The sequence below is a fragment of the Bos mutus genome, chromosome 5 (assembly GCF_027580195.1).
Source record: "Bos mutus isolate GX-2022 chromosome 5, NWIPB_WYAK_1.1, whole genome shotgun sequence".
In the NCBI taxonomy this organism is placed as follows: domain Eukaryota; kingdom Metazoa; phylum Chordata; class Mammalia; order Artiodactyla; family Bovidae; genus Bos; species Bos mutus.
Genome location: NC_091621.1, coordinates 99,103,035 through 99,126,124, shown reverse-complemented (window position 1 = coordinate 99,126,124; position 23,090 = coordinate 99,103,035). Strand labels below are relative to the sequence as shown.

The window sequence follows — 23,090 nt, the reverse complement described above, 5'->3', positions numbered from 1 at the left end:
TTCCCTTAAAAAGGCACCCATTGGCAGTAGTTCAACTGCTGACCAAAGTTTTGAGGAATCAAGGCTTTTTTATCTTTCTGCTTCTCCATTATTAGAATATTAGGTTATATTTTTCTGTTTGTGGTTTCAGGTTCATAAGATGGCTGCTGCAGCTCCAGACATCTCATCAGAATTCATTAGAGAAGGAGCCAGGACACAGGACAGTGTTGGTTGGTTCTATCATTTTTTTTATGGAGGAAAACCAAAACTTTCACAGAGGCTGCCTCTCCAATTACTTTCATTTTATGTCTTATTGGCCAGAACTGTATGAACTTGGAACTCCAGCTGCAAAGCAGGCTGAGAACAAGTATTTTTGTCTGGGGCTAGATACATTGCTGTTCTGGACACAACTAGGATTCTATTAGCAAGGAGGATGCAAGTAGTGGTGGTGGGTTGAAAAGCACAGTGTCTGCCATAGTGAATTGAGCCCTAACTCCTATGTCTCTGTTTACTTCTTTGCAAAACAAAGTTGTTAGTGCTACATTGGGAGGCTACCAGGAGAATTAAATGAGATCATATGTGCTAGGTGAAACCACACAATGGTGAGAGTATTTATTTCCTGACTTTATTACTGGTATAAAACAAGGACTGCGTTCACTGGGGTAGGCTTAGTAGAAGAGGTATCTGGCAGAGGAGGTGTGAGCACAGGAGAGAGGAAGGCAGGGTGTGGCCAGGCCTGAGGCCACCAGGATGGCCCTGGATTTATTTATCCCAAGACCCCAGAAGAGCAGGGAAGAGAAAGAGGTTCTCGATTCTGGCCTGCTGGGAAAGGCCTTCTCATGGCTTTTAAACATTGGACATCTTAGAGTGTGGATTCTGACCCACACATATCTGTGTTTGGGTTGTGTGTGCTGAGGGTGGGGTGAGGTAACAGTGTTAATGGTTTTTTGGTTTGTTTCAGAAGAGAGGTAACTTTGAAAACATAACAACCTTGTCTGAGCTGAAACTGAGAAAGAACGTGGGGCTTCCCTGCCTATACCCCATCCCTTTCTAGATGGTGGGGCTCTCCAGAGGGAAGGACAGTGAGCTGAGATCTTGCATCAGAACTTCAGGTCTTGGGGCAGTGGAAGTGGCCAGGAGCCCTGTAGGAGCCAGAAATGGAAATTCAAAGCATTTCACTGGCTGCGAATTGGGAGACTTCTGGGTTGTCAGGACAGGGTCTCATATCTCTTTTTAAAAATCCTTTATTTTAGCTTCTCTAGACTGTCAGCCCCTGACGGCAATAACTCGGGTGAATCGCAGGACCACACAACAGTGCCTGGAACAGAGTAGGTACTTGGTAAATTTGTGTTGAATGGACGGATGAAGCTCAGATAAATAGAAGCAGGATCATCCAAAGTCTGGCATTCGTGAATCAGCAAACACTGAGGGGAGATTGGCTCCATACCCGTCCGTGGCGCTTTAGGGATGAGCTTTGTTAATCCTGACAGCAGCCACATCTCTTCTTAAAGAAACTTTCCTGTGCTTAGTGCCTGCTGGACCAGCATTGGTTCCTTACACTGTTTGGACACTTTCCTGGGACTGCCAATATTGGAGACTGGGGTTTCTGGCTGCTTGACACCCATATTCCCAAATTCTGACAAGGCTCTCAGCCTCCTTTTGAGAACCAAATCCCCCCACCTCCACCCTAGTGGGTGCGGTTTTGAAATGGCAGCCTACTCTCCCTACTCTAGTTTGTCAAGTGGTCTAGGTTTGGCCAATCAGAGCACAGGATTCTCCTGACAAATGTGATTGGTTGAAAGGGGGCCCAAGATCTAAGCTGGACCAATCAGAGTAAACCTTAATCAGAACTTTGCCTGGGGCAGACACTTGCTCTTTTTTGCTGAACTTGCAACTGGAAGGGTGAAGCCCTGAGAGTCACTGTGCCTAAGAATGAACCAGACAGCAGAAGGTATAGAAAAGTGAGCCCTGAAGACTTCATTTGAGCCCCCTTGATCAAGCTGCACCTGAAGTCATGATATTTCCAATCTTGAATCAATAAATTTATTTTCTGCTTAAGCAGGGTTTCTATTGGGTTTCTGTTTGCAATGGCAAAAGTCCTGACTGGCAGGATCTGAAAGTTTTAAGACTCTCACAGATAAATGCAGCTCAGGGTCCTGTGAGTGGAGCAGAAAGACTTGAGAGACGGCAGGAGTCAGCAGGACCCTGGTTTTTGATTGACTGGGCAGGTACTCACAGAAATTTAGAAAATCTGAATATAATATGTTGTCCCCAAAGGAGGACTAAGACCAGAGAGGAACAAACCTTCTGAGACACTTAATTTAGCTCAGTAGAAGAACTCTCAATAAGCAAGACCATCAATACTTGAGTATACTGCTGCCCTAGAAGGGAATGAGAGATCCATCTCTGAAGGTATGTAAGTGGTGGCCAGCAACCATCTGGCCTGAAGTTCCCAGAGGGGATTCAGGCATTGGGGGTGAGGGGAGGAGTAAACAGGTAGATGACGCCACGTGTGGCATCTGACCACAGCAATGCAGGGGTGGCTTACTGGGTGCTGGGACCCCCTTCTGGCCCCTGAGAAGGCTGGAGCATGACGGGATGGGGGCGCAGCACCTACAAATTTACACTCTTTGGGCCCCCAGGGGGACCTTCAGCACAGAGAAGACGGTCAACCAAGCTCTGCAGCCATCTTGCTAAGAAACGCCACAGGAAGGGAAGAGCATGGCCAGCCAGGGGGGCCACTGGGCATTGGGTTGGGGGCCTTGGAGAGTCAAAACATCTGGCTGGGAAGGCTGGATGCATCCTGGAAGGAAGACAAACAAGGGGTGAGAATTTGGGGCCAGGCAGAATCCACAGCCTGCTCCCAGCTCTCCCGGCTCCCAGCTCACTCCAGCTCCCAGCTTGTGCTCAAGGTTGGCCAAGTCCTCTCTATCCTTGTGGGTGCCTCCCACCCCCACCCATCCCTCTTCTGCCCTAATAGCCTCAGAGCTGAGTCCGCCCTGCCTCTACCCCATATGTGAGTGTCGGGTCTCCCCGGCTCAACTGGGCTCCTGAGGACAGGAGCTGAAGTATCTCTTCACCCTGGTCCTCTCCGCCCTCCTGCAGGGACTGCACATTGGGAGCTCAGTGACACCACGCTTGGTTCCTGTTACCTAGCATTTTTTCTGATACTTTGAACCCTTCTTCTGGGAACTGGGCTCACAGAGCAGGCCCAGTTCAGTCAAATGAGCAAACTGAGGCCCCTTTAATGGTCCCTCTTCTGTCCTGGCCTAAATACCACTCCTGGTGAAACCTAGGGCTACCAAGCAGTGGCTGAATGCCTCCCTCCCAGCCACGGCCTGCTGTGTGTGGGGAGTGGTGGAAGCGGGGGAGGGAGTGTCATGAAGCCATGTGGGCGGGACTCTTACCCCTAGAGGATGCTGCAGGGGCGCTTCTGTGGCCGTGTGGGCTGCGGGCACAGAACGGCCCGGATCGCCTCATCAAAGACGGTTTTCAGGCCTCGCTGGGTGAGGGCCGAGCACTCCAGGTATTTCACTGAGTCTGGGTCAGGGCAGCAAGAGAACAGAGGCCTAGGTCAGGGCTGGGCAAAACCCCTCCCAAGTCATACAACCATACCAGGCTGTGGGGGCCCCCTGGGCTGTGTCCCTCACACATTCACCTCTCTGTGCCTCAGTTTCCTCATATCTGAAAGGAGGAGCTTTATTCAGGGGGAAAGGTTAAGACCCACGACAGCAGGTTTGTGTCTTTCTCGAACACATAAGCCCGTAATTTGCGGAAGGTGGCAGGAATTTTGATACCTTCCTGGGAAGAAAGGAGCTCAAGCTGCAGTGACCAAATCTCTCAGCACTTCACTTTCTTTCAGAAGATTGCCACATACCTGCCTCCACCTTCCCGTAGAAGGCCTGAAGAACCCGTGACCTGCTCACCAGGACCTTCCAAATATCATCGAACTGGTCCATGCAGATCACTTCATTTTACAGATGAGAAAGCTGAGGCTCAGAAAAGTCGCCAGTCCAAAGTCACACACTAGACATTTCCCGTCCCCCAGGGGCTGCTGAGAATTCTCAACAAGAGGAATGAGAAATGGGGAGCCTTGTTCACCTGTGAGGGGACTGTCCTTCTCCCATGTGACCACTCAGGGCTGGAGCCCAGGGCACAGTGAAGAAGACAGGCTGAGCCCCACTCCCGGGGCAGTGTTCCCTGACCTTCTGGAAGGAACCTGTGTGAGTTTTTGTGTCCACAACAACCCAAGCTGTCTCCCTGAAGTGAGCAGTTGAAAAGTTCTCCCTGAGAGAAGCCTGGGGGCCGATTTTAGGAACCAGAGGTGGTTGGGGGGTGGGGGGAGCAGGGAAATTTGCCTCCTCCCTAGACCTCACTCCTCTGTGAGGAAGGAAGCAGACTGACACTGATCGGCACCTGCTCCCTGCTAGGTGCTGAGCTGGGTGCTTCCGACAACCCTGTGAAGAAATTCTGTGAATCCCCACTTCCTGGGTGAGGAAACAGGCCCAGAGAGGGGATGCCCCAGGCCCAGAGACACACAGCTTGGAAAGGGGAGCCAGGATCTCAGGAGGGGCAACCCGGGATGAGGGAAAGAAAGGATGGGGCAGGAACAAGGAAACTGAAGCTCAGAGAGGATGTCATTTGTCTAAGTCACACTCTGGACTCTCCCATCGCCTTTGCTCATGGGAGCACTGTCCCAGCAGGGAGCATGGGCAGTGGTCCCAGGGCAAGGCTGGCAGGGACCAAACACCATGACTTAGGTCTGGGAGTCTCACATAACCCTCTGTGCCCAGAAGAGTCTCCCTGGGCATTGGGCCATTGTCCCCTTGCAAGGAACTGAGAGGGACTGTGGCCAATGTCCACTTCTTCCTTTCACACCCACCAATGTGTCCTCCCTGGCACCTGCCACCCTCCTACTTCTTGGCTAGGAGTATCCAGAGAAAGAATCCTGACTGGGGGCCTGGCCTTGCTATGCACCCCAGGCTCCCACCTGTGGGGCAGCAGACCACCTTGATCATGACTGAGGGAGCCACGCAGCCCGGGTTCCAGTCTTAGCTCTGTCACATCCCAGTTAGGTGACCTTGAGCTCTTGACTTCTACCTGAGCCTCAGTTCCATCCTCAGTAAAGTGGGGTGATGAGAGTTCCTCCTTCATAGTTGCTATGATGATGAAGCAGGAGAATGCACAGGCCCAGCACCCAGGAAGTGCTCAATCCATGTCAGCCGGAATTGGCAGCTGCACCACAAGTCAGCCCACTGGGCTGGCTGGTGGACAGAGGCCACCACTGTCTCATCAGCCCTGAAGGCCCCCCAGTCCTCCCCCTTGGCCTGGGCCGGTCTGAGGCAAGTTCAAAGTCATTAGTCACTGCCCCTGCCCCACTTTCATCTGGGATCAGCTCCAAGAAAAATTGGCTAGAGGCCATGGCAGGACCCCCAACTCATCTCCTTCTGGCAGAGAAAGGACCTTTAGGGAGTGTGCAGGCTGGCTTGTACAGATGGAAAAACTGAGGTCCAGAGAAGGGAAGCCCCTGGCCCAAGGTCATACAGACAGTGCCAGAGCTAGTACCAGAATCCAGGCTTCCAGGCCCCATCTTATTCCAAAGCCTCTGCTTTAAAATGGAAAGGGTCTCAGGCTCAGAGGCACTGTCTTGGGTGGAAGGAGTCCGGGAGGCAGACTGATCAGAAAGAAGAGAAGGCAGGGTCAATCCCCAGTATCTGTGAGGAAAGACCAGAGAGCCTGGGAGTCAGAGCCCCCAGGATGGGACGTAGGACCCAGTGTTTAAGCGGCAACAGAGGCCCCCTGGGAAAGACGGCCATGTCACTGGGCAAGTCATGAGAAAGGAGAGGTGGAGGCTGTGGTTTCTCTTCCTGTGGAGAGATGTGAGTCCCCAGGGCCCTCCCAGTTCCGGCGGAAGGAAGAGGGTTAGGGTTGAGGGAGGGAGGGGCTGGAGGAGGCCCCACCAGTTCAGGGGCCAAACCCTGGGTCTGAGGGACCCTGTGGTGACACAGAGAGCCCTGGGCAGCTGGACTGCAACTCACAGCGGCCAAACCCTGCTGGCGGTCCCAGGCTCTGGGGCAAGTGCCCTGTCTCCAGGTGGCAAGCAGGTCAGGGCCTGAAAGACAGCAGACCTGGACACCATGGAAGAGGCCAGACACACCAGTCATAGCTGGTACAGACAGCCCTGGGCCACCACGAGGAGGCCCCCACGCCAGTGCCTTGTGGTTCTGTGTTCAAATCCTGCTTCTGCCACCTACCAGCTGTGTGACCCTGAGAAGTCACTTCACTTCTCTGGCCCAGTGACTGGGAAGCAAAGAGGAGTTGGGCTGAGAAGCCAGGAGGGTGGGGAATGAGGGGTGAGGAGGAGGCAGAAGGGAAGGCATCACCCTTCAAAGCCAAGCTGAAACAACCCCTCCAGGAAGCCTTCCCGGAAAACCCAAGCTTGAGTTGACTGCTCCTCTGAGAAACCACAGCACACCCCACTCCAACCCTGCTCTGTCTGTCATGTCAGTATCTGCTTACGGATTGCACTAGTACCAACAGTGATCCACACAGAGTGCTTCCCATGCACGGTGCTTCTCTAGGGGCTTCGCGGGTGTGAATTCACTGAATTCTCCCAACCACTGAGAACCACTTCTATTGCCATATTTCACTGATAAGGAAACACAGGCATAAGTGACTCGTCCCGGGCCACACAGCTAGTACCTGGCACAGCCAGGGTTGGAATGCACAGTCTGGCCCTGGAGGCTATGTGTGCAATCACTACAAGGCTGTGTCGGAGTTCCCCTCTCTGAGCCAAGCCCCCTACCAATCTCCTTGGCCAGTGCCAGGCCCTGTGGGTAGGTGATAGGCGCCAGCTTCTTCTCCTTCAGCTTCTCGATGGTGTCCTTGTCGTCCCTCAGGTCCAACTTGGTGCCTACCAGGATGATCGGTGTGCTCGGACAGTGATGCCGCACCTCGGGGAACCACTGGACCAGTGGGCAGGTGCAGGGGGTCATGTAAGGAGTGGAGGGAGACGAGGGGCACAAAGTTGGGAGAAGAAAAGAAGGGGGCATGAGGGTGTGTGGAAAGGAGAGGACAAGGTCAGAGAGTAAAGTTAACTATCCCAAATGTCTCTGAGACCCGAGTTCCCCCCCTCATCCCCGCCCACCAGCCGTGGTTGATACCGAGAACCATCTCTGCCCACATCCTCTGCTGCCCAGAGGCAGGCCAAAGTCTCCAGTCCCTCCCTGCCATGCTCCCCTCTTCAGGGTCGCCTGCCCTAACCCCTAAGGTCCCGCTCCGTCCCACTCACCTTGGCCCGGACATTCTCATAGGAGGCTGGGCTGACAAGGGAGAAGCAGATGAGGAAGACGTCCTGGGGAATAAAGCAAGGGTTACTGGTGAGAGGAGGCCTGCAGGTGTCCAACCTGGGCCCTCCACACCTGGGCAACCACTGAGGGCTGGAGCAGCCCAGGCGATGCTAGGCTCTTAGGATCTGGCAGAGCACTGTTTCCCTTCTCTATAGCAGGCTGCTGCTTGTTTATCCAACACTTCCTAAAGGCCAGGGTCTGTTCTAAGAGGATAATCCTCACATTACACTGTAGCGATGCCGCTGCTACCCCATTCTACAGACAGGGAAAGTGAGGTTTACAAGGAGGTTAAAGGGTGTGCCATCTGGAATTCCAGAGTCCGTGCTCTCACTACCCCTCTGTCGGTTTACCGGTCCCAGCCCTTTCTCTGCCACCCTGAAGGGAGAGCCGAGAAGCCACAGAGCCACCTGCCACTGTGCCCCCATCTCCCCTCCCCCCGCCACACTCCCCTGGGGCTGGTCATCCCGAGATTCCTTTGGATCCCTGTCCGGGGTCTGCCTGCCCCACCCACTGGGCACCAGGTGGAGCCAGAGCCCACGGGAAGACGGGAAGGCACAGTGATGACAGACAGAGCCGGATGGAGGGGGGGTACTCCTTGAGCTGCGCCTCAAGGGGAGGGTTAGGGTTCACCAGGCCGAGCTGGCACTCCAGGCGGAGGAAACAGGGACGTGAAGGCCAGGACCACGAGGAGGGGTGGGGTGGTGTACCGTCTGCGGGTAGGAGAGTGGCCGGAGGCGATCATAGTCCTCCTGCCCGGCCGTGTCCCACAGCCCCAGGTTCACGGGCTTGCTGTCCACCATCACATTGGCTGAATAGTTGTCAAACCTGTGAAAACAAGACAGTGGGTCCATCTCCAGCCCCAGAGTCTGTGGACTTGCCATCCCTGGTTCCGTGATGGAGGCCAAGACCCAGAGAGGGGCTACAATGGGACCCAAGTCACACTGCACTCTGCAGTTGGGGTTAATTTTTAATTTTTTAATGCCAATCCATTATATTATAAAAAAATGTTAAATGCAGGAGAGCATAAAGAAGAAAACATTGTCTCTACTCTTTTTCTGCCCTGTCTATACTTCCTGGGTCAGGAAGATCCCCTGGAGAAGGGATAGACTGCCCACTCCAGTATTCTTAGGCTTTCCTCATGGCTCAGCTTGTAAAGAATCTGCCTGCAATGCAGGAGACCTGGGTTCCTTCCCCGGATTGGGAAGATCCCCTAAAGGAGGGCATGGCAACCCACTCTGATATTCTTGCCTGGAGAATCCCATGGACAGAAGAGCCTGGCGGGCTACAGTCCATGGGGTCACAAAGAGTTGGACATGACTGAGCGACTCAGCACACATCACACATCCCTTGAAGAGATGATTTTTCAAGACTGTATAACATTCTCTTGAAGGCACAATCAGAATAAACTTTACCCACCTCTGCGGCTGAACACTGCAGCTAGTCAACCAATTTTTTTTAAGTTATTTTTTTATGTGGACCATTTTTTAAGTCTTTATTGAATTTGGTAACAGTATTACTTCTGTCTTATACTGTGGTTTTTTTGGCCTAGAGGTTTATGGGATTTTAGTTCCCCAACCAGTGATTGAACCCGCACCCCGTGCATTGGAAAGCAAAGTCTTTATCACTGGGCCCGCAGGGAAGTCCTGCGGGTACTCATTATTTGTTGAACGAATGCTCATTCCCATCTTAGTTTGGGCCCCCCCAGAAGCAAACCTGGAGATGAAATTTACTTGGGAAGTGATCCCAGGACCCAAGGGAGGGGCAGAAGCTATTGAGGTGTTACTGGGGGGCGGGTGGAACTGGGACTCCATCTTGCCGGGGCCTCTGAGCACAGGGCATCCCCCTGAGGAGGCAGCAAGCTAGGGTATTTACCGCCTTCTCCATCTCCCACTGGCAGAGGGCTATCCTGGGGTATTAATTCACTGGCCTTCCAGCCTACCCCAAAAGCTGCCAGTCACCGGAGACTTCAGGAAATGCCATTGGCACACACTGGAAAGGCACATGCTGAAGGATGTGCACATGCTAAACTCTCCCTGCTGACACCAGACAGGCCTCGGACAATCACATGAGCTTCCAGATTTTTTTAAAGGTTCTGCTGCTGCTGCTGCTAAGTCGCTTCAGTCGTGTCTGACTCTGTGTGACCCCAGAGACAGCAGCCCACCAGGCTCCCCCGTCCCTGGGATTCTTCAGGCAAGAACACTGGAGTGGGTTGCCATTTCCTTCTCCAATGGATGAAAGTGAAAAGTGAAAGTGAAGTCGCTCAGTCATGTCTGACTCTTAGCGACCCCATGGACTGCAGCCTACCAGGCTCCTCCATCCATGGGATTTTCCAGGCAAGAGTACTGGAGTGGGTTGCCATTTAAAGGTTCAGTTCAATAGTATTTCTCGCTACACACATTCCTGAGAGGCATTCCTGGTCCCTAACGCTATGCAAGAAGAAACTGGGATCAGAGAAGTAGAGTGACTGACCCTAGGCCACACAGCCAGTGAGCAAGTGACCCAACCAGGTGTGACGCCAGTTCTGATTCCATGCCCAGTGTTCACTACCCCGTGCCACAGCTGCTTCCGCAGCTTCCCTGTGGGTGAGAGACCACCACCTTCTCTCTCTGCACTGAGGTCACCCACACAGGTTCCTGCTTCCTGTCCCCTGCCCTGGCTCACTGAGGCCTCAGGCTCCTCCAGCTTGTCCCCCTACTCCTCCCTTCACACATCAGCTAAGCTGTTTCTGTTTCTGGCAAGATTCAGGCTTCCTGCCTCCTTGAGTCTGTTCACGCTGTGCCCCCCTGACTGGAATGCCCTCCCACCCTCTCCTTGTCGAAGGTGTTTCCTCCCTCCCAGGTTGCGTGGTCTGCCGCGCTCTCCAGCCTGTGCCCCTGTCTGCCCGTGCCTCTCTTGGGAACGCTCTTCTGTGCTCTCATCACCCCGTCTCCCATTCATGCTTCTAAGCCCTGCCCAGGCACTTCCTCCTCTGTGGGGAAACGTCCCGGCTACCTCTTTCCTTGGCCCCCACCTGGAAAGAGTTTGTCTTCCCCTCCCTCAGGCAACTGCTTTGCCTAGACTATGAGGTGCCTAGACATTACTGCGTCTCTCCTGCCATGTAGCTGTCCATGGGGGCAGGGCCCATGTCTCTTTATCTCTGAAGTCTCAGGACTGGCACCTGGTGAGTGTAGGTAGAACAGAGTTAAACTGAACCAGAGCACTTGAGACGCCACCTCCTCCATGAAGTCCTCCCAGAACACTGCTCAGAGACAGGCTGAAGAAGCCCTAGTGCTTCAGAGCAACTCAAAGACATCTGTCTTGTGACAGGCACCCTCCACCAAAACAGTGGGCCACTTGATGCGTTTAATACCCCGTGCTTGTCCAGCCTTCAGTTCCTCAGATGGCCCTGCTCCCTCCTGCCTGGAAAGTTCCTGCAAATGCCCTTCCCCTGGCTTCCTGCTCTTCTTTCCTGGTGCCAGGCTGACTCTTACTCATCCTTTTTCCAGCCCCATCGCAAGGTCATCTCCTCTAGGAAGCCTTCCCTGAGCCCCAGCCAGGTCGGGGCCCCCACCGCACCCCCACTCAGTAATCTGTGGTGAACTCAGCACCCAAAGGCATCAGGCTTGGCTTTCTCCTCATTGCACTGAGGCCTGCATTGCGTTTGGCACGTATCGGCTCAGTGGTAAAGAATCCTCCTGCCAATGCAGGAGACCGAGGTTCAGTCACTGGTTTGGGAAGATCTCCTGGAGAAGGAAATGGCAACGCATTCCAGTATTCTTGCCTGGGAAATCCCCCGGACAGAGGAGCCTGGCGGGCTACAGTCCATGGGGTCTCAAAAGAGTCAGACACGACTGAGCGGCTAAATGACAACAACAGCAACAGTTGCCCCGTGTCTGCTCTGGGTACCACCCATACTGCTGTGGGATTTCAGGCCAAAGGCACTATTCAGGGAGACACCGCAGGGCGTGATGGGAAAAGAAGTCCCTGTGTTTTCTTTGGCTTCAACCAGAAACACTCCTTTGGGGTGAGCTTAGGATATAGGGACATTATCTCCTTTAATGTCTAGTCTGAAATTCTGATACCAAAAAGTCCCCCAAGATTCCTTGAGCCAAGGATATCTATCTTCTCTGAACCAGCTCTAGGATCTCAGGGGCCATGGTGATGGGGAAAGAGCTGATTTGTAGGACCTGTCACAGGACTAAGCACTTGCTCTGGGGCCAGGCAGAGGGCTAGGGACCTTCATACCTTAGGTTTTGAAGTCCCATGTGACCCAAGACAAAAAAACCTCAAATTATTCCCTTTAGACAGTTGAGGAAATCAAGGCCCCAAGAAGTCAAATAACTTTTCCAAAGCCAGCCAGCTCAGGAGCACAGGAGCTGGGATTTTATCTGGTCTCCTTCTGAGCACTCATTTGTGAGCGAGAGAGAGTAGAGTAATGCTCCATAGAAAGGTGGATTTGCCTGGGGACACCCCCCCACCAGAGTGGGAAGAAAGCAGAAAGTTCCTTGTGAAGCCTTGTCCTGGCTATGTGACCCTGGGTGAGTAATCCAGCTTCTCTGAGCCTTACTTTCTTCACTGTGAAAAAAGAAAAGCCCCATCTCTTAGGGCCACTAAGAGGATCCAGGCAGAGAGGACCTTCAAGCCATCCCATGGGGAGATGCTGAGAAGCTGAGCAACCTCATCTTGAAACAGCCCCCTCACTGGCCCCTCCCCAGAGCCTGAGGAATTCCTGCAGAGACAATGATCCACAACCCCCGAGTCCCCTACTCCAGAGACCCACAGGCAGCCAGGACCAACGGAATGTATACCACCACCGTGGCCAACCCTCACTCTTATCTTCCAGATGAGGAAACTGAGGCTCACAGATAGGAAGGGACTTGCCCAAGATCTCACAGGCAGTTGGTGACAGAGTCGGGACTAGATCCTGTTACCCAGTTCAGAAAAGCCTGTGGTATAAGCATCACTGTGAATTTATGGCTGGAGGCTCAGTGAAGTTTGAGCTCAGGTGCAGGGGCTCCCTAGCAGCTCAGATGGTGAAGAATCCACCTGCAATGTGGGAGATGTGGGTTCCATCCCTGGGTTGGGAAGATCCCTTGGAGAAGGGAAAGGCTACCCATTCCAGGATTCTTGGGCTTCCCTGGTGGCTCAGATGGTAAAGAATCTGCCTGCAGTGCAGGAGACATGGGTTCGATCCCTGGGTCAGAAAGATCCCCTGGAGGAGGGCATGGCAACCCACTCCAGCATTTTTGCCTGGCAAATTCCATGGACAGAGGAGCTTGGTGGACTATAGTCCATGGAGTCGCAAAGAGTCGGACACGACTGAGAGACTAAGCACAGCACAGCACGTGGGGCTGACCCGGACCTGTGCAGAGGGCAGGGAATCCATGTTTGCTGAGCACCCGGGGGTCCCAAATGCTGCTCCGGGTCCTTTATACTTAAATCATTCAGTGGACCCAGGAAGTGGATTCTACACTGTGTCTGGGATTCAGAGCCCTAGGGTAACCTGCCCACAGTCACACAGCTGGTATGCCTTTACCCAGAGTCTGTGTGGCCCCTTTCTGCACCCCTAGGCTACACACTCAGCTCTGTAGCCCTCCACCATGGAGAGGAGGAAGGGCATGGGACAGATGAAATGGCCCTCGGCCCTGCGTATCACTTGACCACCACCCAAGCCTCCAGGGGAAGGAAGGTGGACTCACAGAACACAAAGAACACAAGGCATGCATGGCTGCTGATTTGGGGACCAGGGAGCATTGATATGTCAGGCGAGGCATGGACCCCTGTGAGGATTCGCCGCCCGGTCCTTGGGACAATAGGGAGCCACCAAAGGCCTTTACCAGGTGGGGGTGACATGCTCAGCTTTGCATTTGGAAAAGGTTCTCTTGGCCACTGGGTGGGAACATCTTGGAGAAGGGTCAGAGGGGAAGCTGGGAGACAGAGCCGCCAGTGAGAGAGGCGGGTGGTTGGAGGAGATGCGGAGGCATGGGTGTCCCAGATGGGATGGGAGGGGACAGAGGCTGTGTAGGAACAGTGAGGAGGCTTGAGCCAGCTGGACACAGGGAGGGATTAACACACCTGGTGGCAGGAGTATGGGGCAAGGGGGAGTTGTGAGGCCAGGTGGGAAAACTTGGCAGGACCCCAGGAATCTCCACTAGGGAGGCTGGGTGTCATCATGTCTGTGGGAATCCAGGCTGGACTGCCAGTTTACAAAGGAAAGTGAAAACCAAATACTGGCCCATCTGACCCAAATTAACTCCTTGTGTTCTTCCCAGAGAGAAGCCCTGCAGAGCCGAGCTCCCTGCTGGTGACTGAGTTCCAGCACCTTCTCAGGGCAGACTGGAGCACACCCTCTCTGCCAGACAGGGTGGTCCAGTCACTACAGAGTGCCAGCGAGGTGCTCGACTCTGTTCTAGCAGCCAGTCTAGTGAACTAGACGGACCAGGGCCCTGTCCTCACAGAGGTGCCATCCCAGCAGGAGAAGTCAGATCAGGATGGGCAACAGAGACTATCCAGCAGGGTGTGGAGGGATGGAGGAGACCTGGGTGGAGGAAGGGATTGTTTAGACCGGGGTCAGGGATGGGCTACTTCAGCAGGGAACTGAGTGATGGGAAGTGGTGCGTGCAGAGGCCTGGAGGAGGCTGGCATGTCTGGTCCCCAAGGACCAAAATGGAGTGGGTAGGAAATGGGTTTTGAGAGGGGAATTTCAGCAAGGTATTCCTCTATCTAATTTTTACATTTGAAAGCTCACCTGGGCTTCCCTTTGAGAATGTTCATAAGGAGAGGGTAAGGGGGAGATCCCCTAGGTCATGAACATCCCATAGCAGGGTCTTTCTACCTTGTCTTTGTATCTCTAATGCCCAGCACCTGACCATCCACAGAGCAGGCTTCAGTCTCCCAATCTGTGAGACATGGCTTTGACTTCGAGCTCTTATCCCCCAACCCTAGGCAGTAAGTTGAACTCGTTCTCTCTCTTATCTGATCTGGTTCTTGTGGCACAGGCCTCTGGCCCCAGCAAACCCTGCCACCCTGAGCCCCAGAGCCCTCCTGACCTTTATCTCTCTGCTGGAGATCTCAGGCTGCCTGTTTCCCCAAACTCTACTCTCTCCAATTATCCCCACCCTCCAGTGTCAAGGGCTCAGGGTGGCTTATTTTCCCCTCTCTGTCACAGGAGTACAGACTTTGAAGCAGGAGCCCCTCTAGGGGCTTGTCCAGAGCCAAGTGACTCCGTATGGAAGACAAAAAGGGTGGGGTGCAGGTCTGGCAGCATACCAGGCAAGGCCCAACACAAAATGAAAATGTAGGGCCTCTTGTTCAAACATTAAGAATTTGGGGATGGGGGCCTCCGAGCATTAAACGAAGTGCAGGAGCCTCCTGTGTGGGACTCTGTGAGCCTGCCTGGATGGCCCACCTGGGAGCAGGCCCTGATCTCTGACCCAGCTCCTCAGACTCCCTTCCTTGGCCTCTGCTGGTCCCCCCACCTCAGAGAACTCACCTCCCATCTCCCTGCACAGGGAAGGTGCCTGGGCAAGGAACTTGGCACCTCCCAGCCCCGGTCCACTTCTTAAAGAAAGAGAAACTGAGGCTCAGAAAGGGGAAGCATTTGGTCTAAGGTCTTTGAGCAAGTGGGCCCTTCAGCCCATCTGTGACAGACAGAGGCAGGAGAGTAGGTGGTGCCAGTGACAGTCCTGGTGACAACAACCTTCTACAGGAGCTGGTTGGCCTAATGTTACACCTGCCTCCCTGCCGGGTCTAGAGCCCACCATCCCTCAGCACCAGGAGGCGCTGATATACGTTTGGTATTGGATGGTGAGTGGGCAGATACAGGCTGACGCTAAGAGGGGCACTGGTGCCCCCATGGGGAGTTGGGAACAGAACCAGGCCAGAAATTGCTTTCCCAGGTTTCCTACCCAGGTTTCTCTGCCCTCTCCTAGCTGCCATCCTCCTGCCTGGGCTGGGGTCCCTGAGGCAATTGGAGCCTGGCCCCTTGTGCCAGGGAGAAATAGAGAGATCCTAGGCCACCTGGTGACCCTGGAGGGCAGGTCCCTTAGCTTCTGTGAGCCTCAACTCCCCCCACAGACACTGTGGGACTAAAATAATCCCAACTCCTCCCATGAGCATCAAATGAGGTCACACATGTGTGACATTTCCAGGGACCGGCACCCAGTAGGCCCTTGAGAGATGGTAGCTGTGATCCATCCTCCTAGGGCCTCTCCATAAAGTTCAATTCAGGTCAACTCAAGATATATACATTGTTTCTAAGACAATGTGTAGATTATACTGCATGTAAAACCCTAAGACCCTTAAAGAACTGGAAATGGCTCCCTGCCCTCTGTAGACTCTTGGTCATGGAAAAGATCAGATAAAGTCTGTCTAGGGAGTGAGAAACCTCTGCAGGCTATGTCAGAAAGGCTTTCTGGAGGAGGGATGCTGGAGCTGGCCTGGAGGTCTTAGATGCATGGGCATAGGAAGGAAAAGCACTTGAGGCAGAAGGAACAGCTGGAGCAAAGGTCCTGAAGTAGAAGTGTCCAGGGTGTGTTTGGTGACCAGGCGGCCAGAAACAGAACAAGAAGTGAAGAACTGGGTGGTGAAGCCAGAAGGGAAGGTTGGAGAAGGCCACACAGAGCCTTGGGTGCTGTGCTGCAGAGCTGGGGGGCTGTTGTGAGGGAGTGGGGCCGCCGAGCATCAAGGAGAGAGGGGCTGGTGCTTCCGTTCACCCCACATACTCCTCCATACCTGCAAATCAGGTGACAGCCCTGCTCCACATCCAACACAAGCGTGGGTCCTGATTGGTCTCGGGTGGCACTGTCCTCTCCCCCTGCACAAGCATGTGCCCTGACATCTCCAGTCTCCCAGTGTTAAGGCTCTCCTCCTGCACCCACTCCCCTCCTCTGTCCCAGTCCCCTTCCACCCAACTCTGCTCAGGCCAGCTCTCCATGTCTCCCTGCTTGAAGGCCCCGCTCCCTGGCTTGCCTCCTGCACCTGTCTCCCCTCTGGGAGCCCAGGGCGCTCATCCTGGCACAGGTGGCTACCTCCCCCTCTGGATCAGCAGGCAGCTCTGCTGGCCCAAGACTGGCTGGAGCCTGACCCTGAGGTGCCCACACAGGCCCGGCACACAGGAAGTGCCTGAAAGGGGGGTGGGCCTGGTGGTCCATGCGTGTCTCCCCAGCCACCGAGCGTCCCACCCACATGTAGAACTCACACGGTGGGGATGTACTCTCCAGGGAAGGCGTTGGTGGTGTAGCTGATGAGCAGGCAGGTCTTGCCCACGGCTCTGAAAGACAGGAAGTTCAAGAGGACAGCAGTCAGGGGCCCTGCCCGAGACCCGGGGAGGTTTTCTGAGGATCCGCGCGGTCCCCTAGCCCAGCCCTCAGGAGATACCCAAGCCCCACCTCCACGGGCCTCAGTGTCCCCATCTGAGAATTTCCGTATCAGCGTTATCACACCTGAGATGTTTGTTAAAGGACAGACTTTGGGGTCCTACCCGAGATTCTGAATCATGAGTGTGGCATGGATCTAGCAATTTGTAACAGTCTTTCCCAGGTGACTCTGATGTGAAACAGAGGATTAAAAGCAGGGGGTCCCCAGGAGGTTCCCGAAGCCTGACCAGGGCTCTGCCATTACTGCCCTGGGATCTAGATCCTTCATCACCCACCCAGCAGGGGTGCGCTCTCAGGCAAGCCACATAACCTCCCCATGCCTCAACTTCCCCGTCCAGAAAACAGGGATGAGATGAGTCCATCATCACAGGAAGGACAGAGAGGTAAATTAGATGAAGCCAGTAAAAGTCTGAAGCACAGTCCTGGCACAGCATAGCAGTCGCCAAATGTGGGGGACTGCTTGAACCCTCTCCTTCCCCTCTCACCTCACCAGAGGGTGTGGCAGTTAAGAACATGGAGTTCAGGAATCAGAGAGACCAGGGCTCAAATCCCATGAGGTCTTAAGCAAATGACTTAACTTCTTTGAGCTACAGTTTTCCCACCTGTAAGACGGGCCTAGTATGAGGGTTGTTGGGAGGATAAAACAGAGGAGCGTGAGGAAGCCCAGGGCCTGCACACAGTAAGCACTAAGTTAGTGGTGAGCGCCATGATTGGTGCTGTCTGCGCCCCGAATCTGCTGGGCTGGGAGGGGGTGCAGGCCACAGGTAGCCCTGGGCCTTCCCCTGCTCCACTTGGTTTCGTCACTTCCGGCTCTGAAGGGGGCCGCCCGCCCTCTTCTCTCCCCATCGCCTCCCACCCCCCGCCTGCCAGCAGCAAGGTACCTCTGAGTGACTGGAACGTTGCCCTCGGCTTCCGCCCTCCCCTCCTCATATCAGATACAAAGCAGAAGTGAGCAGGGCTGGACAGGCGGGCAGATAATGGGCAGGAGCCGTGTATCACAATCAGCTAAGGGCTGCCTGATAAACCAGCCCCCCACCACTACCCAACCCTGAACAGGAAAGTCAAGTCTCTTACGGCCTCAGGCTGCCCCTCGGTAGGATGGGAGGCCTGGACAAGAGGCCTGCCTTCTAGAACATACTGGAATACGTTGGGGCTGGACCTACAGAAAACTTCAGGAGGTACCTGTGTGTTGGACCCTGAGGCAATGTTGCTGGCAGGCCCAAGAGATGGGATATCAAACCTGTCATTTTACAGATGAGGAAACTGAGGCCTGTAAGGGCACATGACAAGCTGAGGTCACAGAGATCCGACCGCTGAGGAGGGCCTTCAGTTCAAGCCTGGGCCGACCCCCACAGTCACGCCCACCCCGCACTCCTCCGGCCCTAACCCTGCCTCTCACGCCCCTAACGCTGCCTCTCACGCCCCTCCCCCTCTGCTCCTCACCCACGTCCCCCACACCACCTCCCCAGCCAGGCAGGCTGAGACTTAGAAGGCGAACTTTACCGAGCACACATACGTGCAGGACAACCCCTCAAAATAGCTCAAGCGACCCGACATCAACCCTGAGGGCGTGGGCCTCTTCCCAGATGGCCAAGCTTTGGTTCAGAGAGGCACTGTGACTTGCACAAGGCCACACAGCAGAGCAAGTCAGGGACTAGAGCCCAGGACAGCCTGGGGCCCCACCCCCCACCGGCAGCCACAGATTTAGAGACCCAAGGCCCATAGGAGACCAGCCCCAGCTCTCAGGGTGCAGGCGAGAGGCCCCAGATACCCCTAAGCGCGGTCTTTTACTCTCCACCCAGGCAGTTTCCGGGGTGAGTAGGGCAGAGAGTGAAGCTGTGTGCAGCCCACCCCTGGGGTTCCCTCTGGGCCCTGGGAGAAAAAGGGAGCGGTTCCTCTGGCTGCCTCCTAGGGACTCCTCTGTCTGCAGGCAGGGGGCTTCCCCAGGGACTCCAGGGTGGGAGGGCCCCAGGGCTACCCCCAGAGGGAGCTGTGAGCAAGTCCAGCCAGATACCTACCCATCTCCCACCACCACACACTTGATGGCCTGCATGGTGTCCGAGGCCTGGGGACTGGTACTGGTGACAGCTCAGAGCCCCAGCGTTTCTGCAGGAGCGCGGGGTGTGGAGAGCTGGAGAGGCGTCCTGAGCGGGGAGCAGCAGCAGCGGGACAGGAGGCAGGAGGAAGCGGAAGGGGAACTTACCCAAGCCTCTGCCCTCACGGCCGTTTGCAGAAGGCGGAGCATGCGGTCTGGCAGAACGGCTAGAGGGCGGGGTGGCCCTCAGGTGCTGGGCTGGGCCCTGGCCACCCCCACAGGTATCCCTGCTCTGAGGCACCAGCAGGAGATCTGTGGACCCTCGGGGCTGGAAACTTCTTCCACAGGCAGGGCCAGAGCTGTTCTCTAAGAACCTGAGGCTTCCAAGAGTGGAGTTCACCTCAGTTCTAAGCAATAAGCATTTAGTGAGCACCTACTGTGTGCCAGGTACAGGAGCTAGTACTGGTGAGTCCAGGATGTGAGCAGGAAGATACAGCTTCATCACAGGCGTCCATAAAACAAAGTAGGAAGTAATGGGGGCACAGAGGACTGGTAGGGAGGGGATCTCAGCGTCACACAGAGGGTGAGCTGGGACCTTCAAGGAGGCATTTGAGCAGGTACGTTAAAGCTGGTGTCAGAGAAAGGGCACTCCAGAGGGGACTGCCTAGGCAAGACAGGAAGACTTCCATGAGCAGGGGCCAGTGTGGAAGCCCCTGAGTGTACAAGGATGGGGGAAATATGATGAGGCAGGAAGAGAGGTGGGGAGTCAGCTGATGGAGAAGCGGAAACGGAAGAGAAGTGACCGGTAGTGCCACACCTGCCGGGCCCTGTGCTGGAGGGAGCCCTGGGGACAGGCGCCCTGGCTCAGGAGCTGTGGCCTGTTTAAACGATGCTGAAACTGAAGGTCTGAGGCTTCGGTTGATTTACGAGGATTGCCCAACCTGAAGTCAAACCCAGGGCCAGGTGACTCCAAGCTCCTCTGTCACCCCAGCTGCTCTCTGGGGGACAAAACCTGAGTTCTGCAGCTGGGTAGGGCAGGGGAGTGAGCCCACTCCACCTCCAGGAGAGTCAGGATCCCAGTGGCACTGGTTTTCGCCAGGGAGCTCCAAGTTCACCTAGCTGTTACTCTCATTGCTAGTGCTCCCCACACCCAGCACCCTTCCAGCTCTAGGGACAAGGGGAGGGAGGCAATGGGCAGAGTCACTCACTGGTCACTCAGGACAAACCAGGAGACCGGGCAGAGAGTGTGGAATGCCGGGTGCTGGGTCAACGACCCCCCTCTCCCACCAACAAACACAAGGAGCTGAACCTTCCTGAACCTTCCACACAAGCTACAGGGTTGCCAAAAACGGCTTCCACAGAAAGGGAAAGGTCTTCCCTGAGGACCTGCTCTAAAAAACTTGGCCAGCCAATGATTAAAACTCGCCAACTAACTTTGATGTCTTTTCTCTGTGCTTTGGATGGGCTGAGTGGAGACGCTGCAAAGACTTAATGGCTCCTAGCCGGGGTCAGGAAGGTCAAGGGTCCCCCCACGACCCAGGCTGGGCACCTCACAGGCCACCTAAGGACTTTGTTCTGGCTACTCCCCCCAAATCCACATTCTTTTCCCAACCAGTGAGATCCCATAGGGTAATCTCTGTGTTAATCTAACGAAAACAATGTACTAAATGCAATCCTGGATTGGATCCTGAAACAACAGGGGAAAAAAAGATATTAATGGAAAAGGCAGTAACCTCCAAGCCAAATTTGAAATTAAATAATAGTATTATACTAAGGTTAAGTTCTGTGGTTATATAAATGCTGTGAACATAAGGGAATACTGGTTGAAGGACACGGTGAATTCTCTCACTGTCTTTGCAATTTTTCAGTAAATCTAAGTTTATTCCAAAATAAAATGTTTATTTAAAAAGAAAAAAGAAGAATGCACCTCTTTGGGAAGACACAGCCCATGAAGATGGCCACGTGACTTGGAAGCAGATATATGTACTGTGTTTTATCCCCCATCTGTCCCCTGGGGTGGAACTTCCTTGTGCAGTGAACAGTCTACTCAACTGTACATGGCCATCATGGCCCTAAATTTGTACCTGCCCTCCATGCTGAGAAAGCCAATCTTGAGGACAACACAAACAAAATCTTCCCTGACTTAGGGCCACCCGAATCCCTGCTTCATTCTGTGAGCATCCATTATATACCACTTGAATACCTAGCTCTGGGCTTGGCTGCAGTGGATACAAAACCAGGAAGATGAGAAGCTGCCCCTGAGGAACCTATAACCTGTAACGAGAGTGACTCAGAGGCCTGGGGACCACAGGACATCTTGGGATGGCCCCAATTTGCAGGTGGCCCTATAGCTGTGAGCACAGGGCAGGGATGGCAGGAGAATAAATGGGGAGTAGGGCAGCCTGGGTGACCACCACCGGGTGTCTGCAAAGCAAGAAGGGCAGTAGCAGTCTCTGCGGACCTCCAGTGAGGCGACCACTGTTCTAAACCCTGGCTGGTGGTGTCTCTATCGTTCCCCCACTTTACAGATGAGAAAACTGAGGCCCAGAGTGGTTCATGAATTTGCCCAGGGTGACTCGATGCACTTGTAACCATTACACTGGAAGCAAACTCTCGTTTTACAGTTGGGGCATCTGAGGCTCCTGTGCATGAGATCAAGACCAAGATACAGCAGAACTGGCCTCTCCAGGCCTTTTCACGTTTTCTTTTTTGTTTTTAATTATCTGTATTGAGACATAGTTTACATACATTAAATGAATCCACGTAAAGTGTTCAATTCCATTCATTTTCACAGATACTGGGTTGGTTTAAAAGTTCATTCAAGTTTTTTCCATAACATCTTACAGAAAACCCAAATGAACTTTTTGGCCAACCCAATACATACATGCATGAAATCTCTACCACAATCAAGACACCAAACATCAGAGAACTTTCCAATTCTTGTGGAAGGTTTCCTCTCACCCCTGCGCATCCATCCCCCCACCCCCGTACCCCCACAGAGAAGCTCTGATCTGCTTTCTGTCATTACAGATTACCATGCATTTTCTAGTGTTTCACATAAACGAATCACAGTATTCAGCCTCTTGCAAGAGGTTTCTTTCCCTCGGCATGTTTTTGAGCCCCATCCGTGCTGTTGTATGCCCATGGTCCAGCCCCTTTCGTTAGTGAGCAGTTCCATCCAGGGATGTGTCACAGTTTGGTTATTCATTCAGTCCTCTCAACCACACTGAGCAAGCTCACTGACTCACAGAAGCACGGGGTCTCTGGGCACGCGCAGAGGGTCATAGAGGCCATCTTTATCCAGCCCTGCTTCTGCACTTCTGGTATCCAAGGTTTGGCCCACGAAGCAGCTGCCCAGTCCAACCCACATACCTCCAATGATGGGGAACTCATTCCCTTAGGGAACAGTCTCTTCCATCCTTGGGCAGCCGGGCCTGTTAGAAAACCCTTCCTCATTTTCAGCCCTACCCACCTCCCTAGCTCGTGCTCACAGAGGTCCTAGTTCTTATCCAGGGGCTGCTCAGGTCAGGTTCCTCCCCCCCACCACAGGCCGTAGCATTCTGGAAGCACCCAGCAGTGTACTGGTAAATGTTTAACCTCTAGCTGTTGTTCAGGTATCTTTGCTTGTGTGTAATATCGTGTGATATGATTGCATCAAAATGCATTTATCCCATCTCCTGTTACTGGATATGCATGAGGCTTGCGATGTTTGCTTTACAAATAGTTCTGCTGTGGATGTTTATGGACACCTGAAGTTGGTGGGTGAGGTTTCTCTAGAAGAGGGGCAGCAGAGCTGTTGGGCACCTACATCTTTCACCTAAATGCAGAGTGAAAAGTCATTTTTCAGGGATCCTCATGGTCCACACACTCGCCCACATTTGGCTTTGCAAGATTTTTTATTCTTTTGCCAACTTCATGGGTGTGAATTGGCATCTTGTTGCAGCTTTAACTTATATTAACTTGTTTCTAGTGAGGTTGAGCATCTTTATCAGACACTGATGATTCCTGTTCCATAAATTATCTTGTCGTATCTCTTGTCCACATCTCTACTCTCTGATACTTTTTTGGTGAAGTTCTTTATATGTTCTGATTTTCAAACTTAAATTTACTATATGCATTACAAATCTTTCTTCCAGTCTTCGAGATGTCTTATAATCAGTTGTGACTTTTAATACATAAAATTTTCACTTGGATGTAGTCTGATTTAAATTTCTTTCCTAATAACTTGTGCTTCTGGAGTGAGTTTTGCTTACAAAGTTCTGCCTTATTCCCAACTTCATCAAGATATTCTACCACATTTTCTTCTAAAGCTTCTAAAGTTTCGTTTCCTACATTTCGGTCCTTAAACATTTGGGATGGATTTTAGGCTGT

At 53.5% G+C, this 23,090-nt stretch overlaps 1 protein-coding gene across 2 annotated transcripts; it reads right to left on the bottom strand.

Moving 5' to 3' along the window:
• Positions 1-582: 582 nt before the first annotated feature.
• Positions 583-18,878, bottom strand: RAC2 (Rac family small GTPase 2). 2 transcript variants are annotated; one of them, XM_005887448.3, is made up of 7 exons: positions 18,703-18,871; positions 16,507-16,578; positions 8,036-8,153; positions 7,271-7,333; positions 6,785-6,944; positions 3,387-3,519; positions 583-2,782 (listed from the first exon to the last, which is right to left on the bottom strand). In XM_005887448.3, the coding sequence occupies exons 1-6, from the start codon at positions 18,735-18,737 to the stop codon at positions 3,389-3,391; spliced, it is 579 nt and encodes a 192-aa protein (XP_005887510.1). In that variant the 5' UTR covers positions 18,738-18,871; the 3' UTR covers positions 583-2,782; positions 3,387-3,388. The 2 variants fall into 2 exon arrangements, with proteins under 2 accessions (XP_005887510.1, XP_070227445.1); XM_070371344.1 differs by lacking the exon at positions 583-2,782 and adding an exon at positions 4,889-4,892 and having other exon boundaries at positions 3,444-3,519; positions 18,703-18,878.
• Between the last annotated feature and the right edge of the window lie 4,212 nt (positions 18,879-23,090).

Excerpts from the sequence above, each read along its gene's own strand:
- RAC2 (XM_005887448.3), bottom strand. The coding sequence starts at position 18,737 with ATGCAGGCCATCAAGTGTGTGGTGGTGGGAGATGG. Across the intron at positions 16,579-18,702 it reads TGTGTGGTGGTGGGAGATGG|AGCCGTGGGCAAGACCTGCC; the intron begins GTAGGTATCTGG and ends CCTGTCTTTCAG. Across the intron at positions 3,520-6,784 it reads GGCACTGGCCAAGGAGATTG|ACTCAGTGAAATACCTGGAG; the intron begins GTAGGGGGCTTG and ends GCCCTGACCCAG.